Raw genomic sequence first — 14,268 nt, forward strand, 5'->3', positions numbered from 1 at the left:
GACTCTCTTATTCCAGATGAGGAAGCAGGCTTAAGGCAGAGTTAGGATCTCAAGGGTAAAGGTGAAGAGGTAAACAAACACCCAGAACTCTTGGCCAAATAGTTCTCAAGAAGCAGAAAGCAACTAGAGACCTGGCGGCTGATTCAGCGCAGGGCTCCGGCGGACCTCTAGGAGGCGCCAACGGAAAGTGGCCGGGAGCCGCAGCAGGGTGGACACTGCCGCCACGCGCCTGCCAAGTTCCAGATCTGCAAATCCTCCAGCTCAGCCAGCACCCGCGAGAGGCCTTACTGCTCTTTGCGCCAGGGTGGTGGGTGGGACAAGCGTTCCGGGCCATCCTTCCCTTTGGTACTCAGGGTACTGTGCGGGTACCTGCAGCCAGTGCAAGGGAGCCTCGAGACGGGCACACGCTAGTCGCTCCAGCCCTGGGCTAGCCTGCAGCTGAGGCTGCCCCACAGGGAAACAGATGGGGCAAACCCTTTCTTCTAACAGGGCTCATCTTTGGCCAGTATTTTTGTTTTGTTTTGTTTTGTTTTGCAGGCCCAAGTGCCCCAAACACCTAGCCCAAGTTCTCTTCAGGACAAGATGTGCTGATGTGAAATTCAAATCACGCAGCAGCTTCGTTTTATTTCTCCAAAAGTTCCCTCTCCCACCCCATAGTGTAGGCCGTGAAAAGGTGCCTGCCCTCTATTCAGAAACCTGCTGAGCGCCTTCCGCCGCATCCCCAACGGTACCCTGGCTCTCCTGGGCCCTGCCTCATCCCCACACACCATGTCTTCTCTTGCCTCCTGCAGGAAACCTTTCCTGATTAACCCCGGTGGGACAGCCGCCAAGCCAATTACTCCGGAGAGACCTGGGGGCCGAGGTGAGGCGGGGGCAGACATTCAGGGGCACAGGCACCCAGAGGGCCGGGCGGCCCGCCCTCCTGTCCCTCCCGCTCCGCGAGAAAAGTCAGGCAGCGGCTGGGGGGCGGACATGGCTGTATTGGGAAGCGGGGGCTCCTACACAGTAGGAGGCGGTACGTCCCGGCCCAGGAGGCCCGAGGACCCTGTACACAGGCGCGGCTCCAGCCCCGCCGGCCCGCCCGGGGCCCTGTCCGCGGGAGCCCGGGGCGGCGAGTTAAGGCAGCATGGCTGGAAGGGAGGGAGCGGGGAGTGGGAGGCGGCCGGGTCGCGGCCTCTCACTGGCCTCGCCGGGTCAGGGGAACGACAGTCAATAAATAAACCGGGGCGAGAGCGGGCCCCGGGAGACTCTCGGAGTCCGGGAAGGCCGACGGCCATCGCGGGCCTGGGCCTCCGGCGCCCGCACCGGCGCTAGCAGCTTCCGTCAGAAGTTAAAATGGCCGCCGTGCGGCGCGGGCGGCGTCGAGGCGGCGAGGGGTGGCTTGGGGGTCAGCGGGGACTTCGCGTCCGCCCTCTTCAGGGAGCGGCCGCGGTAGCCGTCGGGCCGGCCCAGGTACAGGAGGTGCCTCCCGGGCCCCCCGGAGTACCTAGCCGGGCCCCCCGAGGGCACCCGCGTGAGCAGCGCCGGGGGCGCGCGGTGCGTGGGGAAGGGCAACCTGCGGCCGACGCCCAGGCGCGGCGCCGGGGCCGAGAGGGCGGGCCGCCCGCCGGGAGCCGCGCGCTTGCCCTCGGGGGGCACGTCGAGCCTGAGCGGCGGCACGCAGTCCCGCGGCAGCGGGCTGGGGGCCGGGGCGGGCGGCCGCGAGCTGAAGGCGGCCGGGGCGAGCGGTTCGGCGCCCTTCCTGGGCGGCTGCGGGCCGTGCAGGTAGCGCAGCAGTTCCTCCAGCGTGGTCACCTCCACCGCCTGCCCAGGGCAGCCCGGCGGGGGCGGCCGCACCAGCACCCGCGGCGCGGGCCCGCCCGCCGCACTGCAGCCCGCCGGGCGGCCGGGGCCCTCCGACGCGTTGTTCCCGTTCTGGTTCCACTCCCAGGGCCCCCCGGAGGCACGGAGGTGCTTCACCGGCAGCTCGGGCGTGGACTCGGGGGTGGGCAGGCAGGCGAGGTCCGGTGGGGGTCCGCCGTCGGGCGGAGGTAGGAAGGTGGTGTAGAGCTGGGGCGTTTGCGCAGCATCTCCATCCTTGGGCGGAGGCGGGGGCTCAGGACCGCCACCGTGCAGCCGGGCCAGACTGCGGAGGGAGAGGGGGCGCGGCAGCCCCGGGCTCTCGACATCCTTGCTCCGACGGCGACGCGTTCGGCGACAAGCACAGGACACCAAGAAGCCGGAGACTGAGGCGCCCAGGGCGAAGGCCGCCGCCACGCTGGCCAGGAGGAGTGGGATGGGGATGGAGCGGGAGGCTGAAGCTGGGGAAAGGTCCCTGCGCACGCCTGCCGGCCAAGAAGGAGGGAGGCGGCTCAGCTTTAGGCGCACGGAAGGGACACAGGTGGGGCCAACCACAAGTTCTCTTGCTGCTGCTCAGCTTCGCTCCACTCAGTCTCAGGAGTCGTTTTCCCAGGATCCCTAAACACACAGGCTAGAGCACGGGTCTGGGGTAGTCCCTGCCCAGTTTTAGCCCCTGCAGCCATGCCAGGCACATCTGCCACCCTGCCTGTGCAGGACACTGGCTGGGATGTCCAGCTGTGGTGAAGGGCGGTTCCAAACAGGTGTTAGTGGTTATCAAACACCAATCAGCACCCGGCTTAGAATTCTCAGCCTCAACAGGTCCACACTGCACTCGGTCCCTCCCAGGCAACCCCCTTACCCTGCGTGTGAGCTCCAAGAGTGGAAGACTGGGGCCCTGGGTGGGCATCACTGGGGGAACTGGGGGTCTCAAGGGAAGGGCCAGGACCCAGGTGCACTGGTAACAGAGACCAGGTCAGTGCCAGTGAGACTTCTGCTCTCCACCCTTGACACCACCAAGCCCCTCCCCTTTGGAACACAAGTCCAGAATTCCAGTGTCTGTTCAGGATGCTGGCCTGCCTATAGCCCAGACAGATTTGGTTGTGTGGGCTACGCAAGGAAAAAGGAAACTGAGGCCGGAAGACTCACCATAAGCAGAATCCCCAGGGCCAGACTGACTCCCAGTAGCTCCATCTATGAGACAGTGAGAATGAGGGAAAGGTGGTAGAAGCAACTGGAACAGATGCCGAGAAAGACAGATGCCCAAGCCCAAGATGCTGTTGGCCCTCAGAGAATACGCAGCTGTGGCTGCAGCCCGCCCTCGTGGTTACCTTGGCAGTCACCGTGCTCCGTGGATTCCTGGTTCCCAGTCACATCCACATCAGTCCTAAAAGGAAAGGGAGGTGGCTTACTGTGGCTCTACGCTTTGCCCCTCTCCTCACGAGTCCCAGGGGCTCCTCACTTACCCACCAGGTCCCCTGATGCTCACACAGCCTCTCAGTCGATGCCACCCACAGTATGGGTCCTGAGAAGCCAGACAGCTCCTAAGGGAAACTGAGCTGAGTGAGGCTGGCACCCTCTGCTTACACAGTCTATTCCATTGCCTTACAGGATACTCCCAGCCCCACACTCCACCCATCCACCCCACCCCAGTCTGCTCCAGACCCCAGCTGCTGCCCACCCTCAGACTCCCCAGGGTACCCCAACTTCACTATCCCCATTTCCTTGCCACCCTCAAGACTTGGGGATTTTTCTGTGCTCCTACCCGCCCAGGAAGCATAGCCAGGCAGCATCTGCCCTTGGGCTCCTCACCTCTGACATGCCCCATGCCGGGCACAGCGGCTGAGAGGGAGGTAGACGATGCATCCAGGAAAGGCCACAAAGAGCCTGTGACCCTCGGTGTCCAGCTCCAGCCCTATGATCCGCCGTGAGGCTTGGGCTGAGCGCTTCCCACTGCACCTAATAGGAATGGGGTCTGGGTGAGAAGAGACAGGAGGAGAAGTGCCCAGAAGACCTGGGCTCACCCTATGGAAGCACCCTCCCCAGCCCAGTAGAGCTCTCTCACCAAACCCTTTCCCTACCTCAAGGCCTCTGATTCTGCCAAACCAGCACTGGAGTGCTCAACCTATTCCCCCATCCCACCTCTGCCCCACAAAGAACTCACCGGGCAGGGCTATAGGCATCAATCTCTTCCAGTATGATAGGCTCAGGTCGCAGAGACTGTCCCCCTGGAGGTAGCACCTTCAGCACTGTCCCATCATTGGAGCCAAGAAACAAGACTGTAGTATTTCTGTGCGGCCCAGCCATGCCATCCACAGCTACCTGGGTCAGCAGAGCCCTGCAGCGACAGGCTTCAGGTGAGGAAAGCATAGCCAGGAGAGCCGGACCAGATGCCTGCTCCCCACTCTTGCTCCTTCACAAGCTCCACCCCCACGCCAATGGGGCTTATCTCTGGTTACCTGCTGGTGAGAGTGAGGAGAGGCTGGTGGGTCGCAGGTGGCACAGTGGGATCCAGAAGTGGGTGAGCCTTGATGAAGAGCAGGACAGCATCAGGTAGGTCTTGAGAGGAGGAGAACGAGGCAGCTCCACCCACACCTGCACAGGACCCTGGCCTGGTGAGCACATGGGAAGGGGCAGCCTTAGGGCAGAGAACGGGGTTAATGAAGCTATGTGCCCCCCACTCTCAAACGTGGTTGGTAACCGTCACTGCCCTGCAAACACACGCTGCGGCACCTGCTCCCTTCCCTGCTGCAGCTCCTTAGTCTAACCCAGTGCTAGGCCTGTCCTGGCCACAGTGACCTGAGTCCTCCTCACAGCCGAATATTAAGAACGAGCATTGCTTCTGCCCCATCAGTCACCTCTATCCCGGGTACCTGGGTGAGGGGACTCTGTCCTCAGAAACAGGAGTCCAGGCCCCATCCAGACTCCTCTGCTCCTTGAACTTGCCCTCAAACCCACGCTCAATGTCATCCAAGTAGAAGGCGCAGACTGCAGACCCAGGAATGCTGAGGGAGCCAGAAAAGATTCAAGGTGTTAACAGGGGCGGGACTGCTCCTGCAGGTAAGCTGTGGGCTGCCCTTTGTGAGCCATGCTGAGAGGCAGAGACCGGTGGGCAGGACAGTCACAGGGGACAGCAGATTGGCCTTGCTTGGAGCTTCCTCCTCAGGAGGCATCAAAAGCGAGTGTGAATGTTGGTAGGGGTGGAGAACTAGATCACACAGCCTAGTACCCACCTGTTAGTCTGAGTAGTGAAGACCCCAAAGAGAGCAGAGCGGCCATGCAGGTTCACAGGCCCCGTTAAGGCCTGTAAGACGTCAAAGTAGAAGGTAGAGTCCCCAGGGACAGAGCAGTTGAGCCTCAGCTTAAGGAAGGAAGTCCAGTGGCGGTCCAAGGCCCTAGGTGAGCCGCCCATGTCGCGTTTACACACCCTGGCTACCCGAGAAAACTGCACCTGAGGAAAGATTGAGGAAAGCCACACGGCAGCTGCTGTGAGGTGAGGGCTCCAGGAGGCAAAGCAAGGGAACGGTACGGCAGGTCAGTTCGGGAGAGAATGGCCAGATGTCATAGGTGAGAGAGCTGAAGTCTATGCAGAGGGCATGGGGAGGGGTCAGATCTAAGGAATCTGTTATGGAGATTAGAGACAAGAACCATTCTTAGGATCCAGACCCCTGGTGTCCAACAGCTTACCCTCCCCAGCCGGGAATCCTCTACAGCGACCTCTCGGAAGAAGAAGTAGACGTGGTCTCTGTGCTCCAAAGCATAGACAAAGTGTGGCTCTAAGGTGACAGGAAAGGGTATCCATACCTGCTCAGAAACTCATGCTGCACCGTCTTCCTACCCATCCACAAACACACTGCTACTGCCCCGCACAGGCCTGGTGCCCCCTCGTCCCGGCAGTCTGACCCCCAGGAAGACTGACCTCGCAACCACTTGGAGTCATACTTGGCAGAACGGAGTGGGGGCTGCGATCCAAGGCTTCTGTAAACTACAGCATCACTGGCCTGGAAATCTGCTGCTGTGGCCGAGTACAAACTGCCCTCTGGAGGGGTGGGGGTCAGGGGAAGCTCAGGGCCTGCAGCTTGTCTCTTACTGGTGCCCACACAGCAACTCAGGCCCTTCCCCAGGCCCGTACCGCCCTCCACTCAAGGACATGAGGGAAAGACCAAGTTGGGAGAGGAACGCCTTCCAGCCACACACCCAGGTGCACACCTGCAAAGATGGCCACATTTGACTGGGTGGCATCAAAGGGGCATCGAGCTTGTCCACTCAGCTCCTCACCTTCCTGTTGCAGCGAAGTTATCTGGGGGCAAAGGAGGCAGGTTCCTAGAACCTTGGGGTCTCAGACGTGTGGCCCCACAGCCCACTCCTCCGCGCCTCTTCCCTGGCCCCTTCCACACTCTCACCTTCCAAGCATACCAGTCCCACCCCCAGATGCCCATCTCTTCCCAGCAAACTGATTGCTCTCCTCCCAGCCCTCTTCCTTTGTACCCCATAGCTGCGGCACATGGGGCTGAATGAGTTTGTTCCACAGGCAAGGAGCCTCTGTGAGTCCCAGGGAACAAGAACACGGATGTAGTTGTAGCATTCGTCCTAGAAAACCCAAAATTCAAGGTTAGTGACAAGGGTGGAATTGAAGTTAGGGGCCACAGGAAGTGAGGCAGTAGCCGTCAGTCTTGAGCCGGTCATGGCAATGCGGCTAGAGTCTCAGGCTGTTTGCTTGGCCCTTTAGCCTCCACCAAGTTCACTGGTCTCTGAACCTCCTTGCCTTCCTTCCCTCCTCCGACCCGCTCCACTCCTCACCGTGAGCTTTCCCCGAACAGCACAGTTCTCCACGTCCTGGCTCCTCCATGTCAGAAACTGAAGAGAAAAAACGAGGGGAAGTCATGGGGCAACCAGGACCCCTCCTCACATCACGACTCCTTCTTAGACGCTTTTCTCACCCACGAGACCCCCAATACACCTTTCCCAGCTTCGTCTCCCTGCCTGCACCTCCTCGCGTACAGCCCCTCACCTTGTTGGGCACCAGCCCCTCCCCTTCTTCTTGGGCTTGAAGATCGAAGGAGAAAACGTGATCCCTGAAGGGTAGGTAAGGAGGGGTCAGAGCTGAGCCGAGGCACCCTGCCTGCCTGAGCGCCTCAGTCCCCTGCTTACCCATGTTCACCTGCTCAGGGCCAAGCCACACAAATTCCTGCTCCCTAGCCTCCCCCTTCCTCCACGCCTTGTTCTCTGAGTCCAAGCATGTCCGTGTCCCATGGCTTGTGCACCTGCATGTGTCCCCTGCAAGATGCTGCAGTGGCCATGCAGGTCCCATGTCTGCCCAGGAGCATGCATGTCTGCCCCACAACTGTGCCGCGGCCATTTTACCGGGCAGCCACAAGCAAGGTCCGGTTCAAGGTCAGGAATCGCTGAAAGTCCAGCCCGAGTTCTGCAGCCACAGCATCCTCCTCCAGGCCCCGGAACCAGGATAATGGAGAAGAACCTAGAGGATGACAGCCGAGATAATACACACTTTCCTACTCCCTTTCTTGCCAGGGAAACCCAGCGGTGAACAGAGCAGGAGAGAAGAGAGTCCCCAGATCTACATATAAAAACAATGCCAGAAGCTGTGTACAGTGGTGCAGACCAGCAATGGGGAGGCTGAGGCAGGAGGACCCTGAGAGTTTAAGGGTAGCCATGGTTGCATAGCAAGTACCAGACCAGTATACAAGGCAAGATGCTGGCCCCAGATAAAGAAATGAAATGAAATGAAATGAAATGAAATGAAATGAAATGAAATGGGGAGGGGGAACAATGAAATGGCTCTGAGGGTAAAGATACCTGTAACCAAGCCTGGCTACCTGAGTTCAAATGTGCAATCAGAGAACCAGTTCCCCAAGTTGACCCTCAGTCTCCACTCATACACCATAGCACGTGCACTCCCCCCAAATAAGTAAATGTTAAAGTCCGGAGGTGGTGGTGCACACCTTTAATCCCAGCACTGGGCAGGCAGATCTATGTGAGTTCGAGGCCAGCCTGGTCTGCAGAGCAAGTTCCAGGACAGGCTCCAAAACTACACAGAGAAACTCTCGGAAAAAAAAAAAAAAAAAGTTAAACAAATACAAAATCAACTCTTACTGAGCATTTAATTTTCACCAGATATTGTGAGTTATTTGATCCACCTTGCTTAATATATTAAGCTATATTAATATGACATATTAATATATTAACTTCACACTGGCCCAATTCAAGGCTTAGTATATGGAGGTATTTACATGACAACCAGGCAGGCAGCAGGGCATATATGAAGTCTGACTGACGCCAGACCACCTCTGTATTAGAAAGTTCCTTTCAAGGGGCTGGAGATGGTTTGGTGGTCAAGAGCATACAATGCTCTTCTAGGGTCCAGAGTTCAATTCCCAGCAAGCACACCAACTGACTCACAAGCACCTTCAGCTCCAACTCCAGAAAACCTACCTCCTCTGACCTCCATGAGATCAAACAACATTCCATCCTGCAGGGGAACCCCTTACCCAAGGAAATACATAACTAAAAAAAAAAAAAATTCAAGAACTCCCTGAAACTGACCATATTCACTAAGACCCTCCCTGCCAGAATAAACAATAAAAGCTGAGAGGCCCCCTCAGAGGAAGCGAAGCTGAGCTGCAAAGAAGATTCTCAGAGAAGAAGGAAAACAAACAAACAAACAAAAACCTTTGAGACCACACCAACTGCCTCCTGCAAGAAGCAGACACCAGCCAGACTGCCTGGAAGAGACCAACTGAGGACCCCTAGAGGATGCTCTCCAACCTGCTGAGCTACCTGCAGGCTGTGCAGTGAGCTCCAGGTTCCCAGCTTTTCTGAGCTGTCACCCATGCTGGGGTGGGCTTTGGTGATGCAGCTGTCTTTGAGTCATTTCTGCTCCTGTAGCCCTTCACCCATATTCCTGTAAGTGACCCCAGTAAAACTCATTGACTTTGGTAACGTCCGTACTTTGGTCTGTCGTGGGCTGCGTATCTGGGGTGAGTTAGACAAGCATTTGTCTCCCCAGGAAGAGTTTTGTCACACAACAGTACCTGCACATGCGAATAATTAAAGCATTGGTTCTTCTTCTTTGAGTCCTCCCACCAGATTCGTCCCCATGTCACCCTTCAAAGTTCCTCCCTCCTCTGACCAATCCCACTGTCCACCTGGTCTGGTCATGGAAGCCACAGGTATGGGTGTTTAGGGGGAAACCAGGCTCAAAGATGATTTGATGTTAACAGAGTACTGAGAACCCACCTGATGCAGTCTGCTATTTTTGTTTGTTTGTTTACTTTGTTTTTGGTTGTTTTTTTTTTTTTTTTTTTTTGAGACGGTTTCTCTGTGTGGCCCTGGCTGTCCTGAAACTCACTCTGTAGACCAAACTAGCCTTGAACTCACAGAGATGCACCTGCCTCTGCCTTGCGAATACTAGAATTAAAGGCGTGCACCACCACTGCCCAACTCAAGTTTGCTAGTATTCTTTTTTTTTTCCCCCCAAGATGGTTTCTCAGTAGCTTTAGAGCCTGTCCTGGAACTTGTAGGCCAGGCTGGCCTCAAACTCACAGAGATCCACCTGCCTCTGCCTCCTGAGTGTTGGGATTAAAGGCGTGCACCTCCACCACCCAGTCGTGTTTGCTATTATTCTTCTCTATCTCCCAACAATCATTCCAATAACTCAACTAAAAGTACTCTAAATCCAACATGTAGAACACAGACCCCAAACAGGTAAAGATTCTTCTCAGAAAAACTGGGTTTACAGTTTCTGTCATGGTGAGACCTGGCTCACTGGTGGGTAGCGAGGGAAGGAAAAGCTGGGAACCACTGACCTGGCCCAGGACTTCACGCTGTAGCTAAGAATAACACACAAATATAAAGTGTTTAATTCGGGCCAGACGGTGTCTCAGGGCTGCACCTCGTTAGTGCTGAATCTGTTCCCTCAGTCAGTCTCTAAATAACTCCGTGAGGTAGCGCACTATGATTATCTTCCTTTTACGGATGTGGAAACTGAGGCAAAGAAAGGTTAGAGAAAGAACCTAGGTCACACAGCTAGTGAGCACCTGAGTAGGGATTCAAACCTGCTCCGGTTTGGTCTGGCTCAGACCTTCCATTCCTCCTAGGCTCCTTTGCCTGATGGAGACAGTCTTGCCAAGTAATCCTGGCTGACCTGGAACTCTCTACCTAGTTCAGGCTGTCCTCAAACTTGTTACAGTCTTCCTCCCTCAAGCTCCCAAGCGCTGGGACAGTAAGCCTGCACCTCACTCAGTAGGGTCATGGTTTTTTTTAGCCACACAGCAACACCACCTCTGAGTGAGGAAGCAAAACCCAGGGATGGGACCAGCTCACTCCCCTTCGCTTGGCCATTCTCTTCCCTTCCTACACTTTACCTCCCACACAGGGGTCTCATCTTCTACCCACCCCTCCTGAGTGTCAAGTGGGTGAAGTACTCACCTTGCAGGTCAGAGGTCACCAGAGGGATGGGGTCCTGGGGAAAGGCAGCCTGGGCATGGGGGAGTGACAGCCACAACAGCAGCAGCAAGGGCATGGGGTGGGGGGCACGGGGCATCCTGTGCGGGGCAGCTCAAGCCCCAGGGGGTACCCCCTCACCCATACGCTGGCTCTGGAAGGGGAGACAGAAAAGTGGGGGAAGGGACTAAGTTCTCTCTAGCCTTGTTGCAGGCAGACTCCTCCCCAGGTCTATCCCCAGAAGACCCTGTGGGGTGGGGCAAAGAACCATCTCTGCCTCACTCCCAGCTGTCCCTGTCAATCAAGGCCTTTCCCTCTCCAACTGGCCCAAACTGGCTGGTGTGAAGCCTGCCGGTGTGACCCCAGGTAAGGACAGAACAGATCTGCTGCCCCTCCCAGCCTTTCTTCCTCTCTCCTGCCTGGGTCTGGGACATTCGGTAGGTGACAGCTCCCGGCCCCCCTTGTGCTAACTCCTTCTGGGCTATAATTAGACCCTGACGCCTTAAAATTCTAAATAGTGACTCCTTGGCACGAGGAGGAGGAAGAGGGCACCAAGTCTGCTCTCCCCTCCCCTCCCAGACCCCCACAGCACCCTGGGAGTAATGCAGGCACTGAGCCCAGGCAGAGGCAGCTGTGCAGCAGCCATGGGCCTGTCTAGGACTGAGAAAGAACAGAAGGAGAGGGACAAACAGCCTGGGGGTCACTGACCTGGCCTAAGCTCATACTTAAGGGGCCATTCCCACTGCTGAGGAAGAAGCTGGGGAGGGAGGGAGTGGGGTGTTCGTGGAGGGGCTGTCTTAGCCAAAAATGAATCTGCATGAAAGCCAGATCAGAGGCTAAATTTAGCTCTGGCTGCAGCTGTCTCCTCGACCACTGTGCCCCCTCCCAGCCTGGAGCCCCCTGTTGCCTCCCGGGCTCCTAAGAACCAATGCACGTTCTTTCTCAGTGAGGGGAGAAGAGCAGACCCACCCCCTCTGCAGAGCGAAGGACAGAAAGGACGGGTGAGGAGAAATGGCTGAACGTGCCCCGCTTTCCCCTTCTTCCCTCATCAGGCTGCCTCTGAAATTGAAATATAAATAATTCAATGACAGGCAATTGTAGCCCAAAGTCCAAGAAAAGATGACTATGACGAAGGGAGCGGTGAGACGGGTCTCCTTCCCACCACCAGCCCACCCCAGACAGCTGCCCCTGCCTGGGCCCACTGGAGGTGGCACACACAAGCCTCCTGCCTTCCCATCACATTGAAGTGAGGGGCTGAAGAGGCTCCAGTAGTCAAGTCAGGGAGCTGGGAGCCCTTTCTTTTGGGACCGACAATAAGCCTTAGTGGTCCATTCCAAGTCTTCTAAAGGAGAAACTCTGGGCTCACAAGCCTTCTTCCATCTCCCCAACAATGCCACTCAAAGCCAGGACCCAAGTGTCCACCCAAGCCCAATCAAGCGTCACTGGTGGGGAGGCTGACGTCAGGTGGGGCCCCAAGAGAGCTGGAGGAAGGGACAAGGTATGACCTCCCCCTTTCCCCAGAGGCAGAGCAGTTAGCTAGCTAAGGACCCCTCCACTGAAAGACCAGATCCTCCTCCCTCCTCCAACCCATGTTTCCGGTTGGTGATACTCCCTAGAGAAGAGAAAGGGACACAGCTTGTCTTCTATGCGCTCCTACCTGCCCCCCCTCAAGTTGCCCTGGGCAACTGCTATCTTCACCCTGGAAACAACTTTGGTTTCTGGCAAGTGGGGAGAACATCTAGACCCTTGTCCTGGCCCCCTGTGGAGTTTGCTTCTATCCCCTGCTCTCCTCTCCTTACCTGGGGTGGTGGGTCCTGTGGGGGATGAAGGGGGATAGGAGCCCTCTGATCTAGAGAAGAAGGGACAAAAGAAGGGGGGAAATCACATCTCCCTTACACATCCTATAAGAGTAAATGTGCGAATTTGTGAAAAAGCTGTTGAAGCCAGTGTGGGGGAGATACTATTGGGGGACCGTTTTGTTTGGTCACAAAATGAGGACGGCTTTGCACCGGAAGATACGAGGGTAGCATTTGGCCTTTAGCCAGAAACTCCTAGAACTGCAGGGCCAGTCTTGGGAAAAGGTTGTCTGCGAGTTGTGGGGCTGATGGCCACTCCCATGTTAAAACCTTCAGAATCCAAGAGCCTCCCTGCAAAAGCGCCCTAGCTAGGGACAATAGAGGCTAATTTGCATCTAATTTGCATGCTCTTCATTTTCAGGCAAAAGGCTCTGATAGCAAGTACCTTCATCCCCTTCCTTCCTCGGAGAGCAAACCGTGCCTAGCTCCCACCTAACCTGTCTCACTAAGGACCCCCACACTCGCTCACTTTAAGCTGGGTTAGTCCAGCCTCTAAAAACACTTGGTTGGCCTTTTCCTTGGCCCACTAGACTCAAGGATGATACATCTTTAAGAGGGCTTCCCATAGCTGTTTGGGGGAGCAACATCTGGGTGGCTCCCATCCAATCCCTGGCCTGGGGACAGGCGTGCTGTGACCTGGAGAAATCCCAAGGAGAGACCTGGCCACTCATTTTCCTTTTGGGTCCTCCCCTTGATTGAAAGATGAAACATGCCCCGTTTTTTCCCCTTAGCCAGACAGCCACCTCTGGGGAGTGGCCGAGGTCATAGCCGGTGTCTAGAGGAACTAGGGAAGGGATTGGGAGGCCGGCCGGGGACAATAGCAGGAAACCATAGGCATGGTCTCCCGCCCCAGCCCACCTTCCTCAGGAGGCTCAGGGGTATGCTGAGCCTCAAAAACCTTTTCACCCTACCCTTCCTCTCAGTTCCAGGCTTTGTACCTACCCTCCCTCCGATCCACCCCCCAATGTGGATAAACCAGGTGTCCGGAGCTTCGCGAGCGCTTAGCGTGAGGTGGGCCTAGGGCCAGGGGCTCGACGTGTCTCCCCCTCACTGGTTCCGGGGCTCCGAGGAGGGGCGGGTAGCAACGTCTGGACCGGGACCGGGTCCCAGAGCCACGTTAGCGGGAGGAGGGGCTGGAGGGGCCTGCAGGCGCAGACCGAGTGGGGATGGATTTGGGGTTGGGGGACGGAGGCGGGTCTCCCAGACCAGGGAAACAGGGCCAGAGGCTGGGAACCGCCGAGGGCGGGCCCTAGGCCCGCGCGGAGCTGGTAGGTGAGCTAGGATGCTGTCGCCAGGCCCACTCTCCTCCGTGGGAGGCCAGTCTAACAAAGCCCCGGGAGGAGTGAGGTGAAGCGTGGAGGTGGGCGCGGGGACTGATGCTTCTCCGTGGCCCCACTCCTGGACTCTTTGCCCAAGCTGACCCCTCCCCCTGGGAGTGCTCAGACTCCAGCCTGCACAAGGACGAAGAAGCAACCCTGACACCAAAGTCCAGAACGACTTGTCCGCTTTCCTATTCCTGCAGGTCTACTTCTCCTCAGGTCCCGGAGCCTCAGTTTCCCGCGGGAGAGGCAAGATGCTGGGCTTTCCACCCTCCGCATCATGCGCGCCTCAGAAAAAGAAAATATCCCCTTTCGCGACCCCCAGTCTAGAGGGGCGGGACTGCTACCAGTCGGTAAAGAAGCTTACACCCTGCACCCAGCAGAGCATCTAGGCTCGGCCACGGTCCCCTCCTCCTCCAAGCACCCTAAGTCCGCTGACCCTTTCTCTGTCAGGCGCAAGGCACGCTGAACACACTCGAGTCTCCGTGACACTCAGAAGCTTGACCCCCTCTTGCGGCGCTCCTGCCCCTCCCTGCAGCTACATCCCTACCCCAGGGTACTTGCTCCGAGATCCGGGTCAGCGAGATCCAGGGAGCAGCAGGCAGCCCCCAGCTCCGCACCGCACAGAGTTCGCAATCCGTGTTTGGGGTTCGGGCGAGATGCGACTAGCGTCCCGTCTGGATGGTGCTTGGGTTTAGGCTCCAGGGCGCTGTCGGGTTATGAGAGTCCTGGGTCCGAGTGGGAGCCCCTACTCCCGCCGCAGATCCGCGGAGGAAAACAATGCGACCGCCCGG

General features: G+C 57.4%; 1 protein-coding gene across 12 annotated transcripts; it reads right to left on the reverse strand.

Annotated features, from left to right (window-relative positions):
* Positions 1 to 1,322: 1,322 nt before the first annotated feature.
* Sema6c (semaphorin 6C) lies at positions 1,323 to 14,268 on the reverse strand. 12 transcript variants are annotated; one of them, XM_050124684.1, is made up of 21 exons: positions 14,025 to 14,268; positions 12,099 to 12,148; positions 11,269 to 11,358; positions 10,285 to 10,453; positions 7,201 to 7,315; positions 6,848 to 6,911; positions 6,637 to 6,693; positions 6,325 to 6,426; positions 6,046 to 6,136; positions 5,756 to 5,875; positions 5,524 to 5,612; positions 5,070 to 5,287; positions 4,710 to 4,841; positions 4,296 to 4,448; positions 4,001 to 4,174; positions 3,649 to 3,795; positions 3,303 to 3,380; positions 3,168 to 3,223; positions 2,986 to 3,030; positions 2,699 to 2,794; positions 1,323 to 2,324 (listed from the first exon to the last, which is right to left on the reverse strand). In XM_050124684.1, the coding sequence occupies exons 4-21, from the start codon at positions 10,397 to 10,399 to the stop codon at positions 1,324 to 1,326; spliced, it is 2,853 nt and encodes a 950-aa protein (XP_049980641.1). In that variant the 5' UTR covers positions 10,400 to 10,453; positions 11,269 to 11,358; positions 12,099 to 12,148; positions 14,025 to 14,268; the 3' UTR covers position 1,323. The 12 variants fall into 12 exon arrangements, with proteins under 12 accessions (XP_049980641.1, XP_049980643.1, XP_049980640.1 ...); XM_050124686.1 differs by lacking the exon at positions 12,099 to 12,148; XM_050124683.1 differs by lacking the exon at positions 11,269 to 11,358.

This window comes from Alexandromys fortis, unplaced genomic scaffold, assembly GCF_014885135.2.
Source record: "Alexandromys fortis isolate MF-2015 unplaced genomic scaffold, M_Fortis_MF-2015_v1.1 scaffold_218, whole genome shotgun sequence".
NCBI lineage: Eukaryota > Metazoa > Chordata > Mammalia > Rodentia > Cricetidae > Alexandromys > Alexandromys fortis.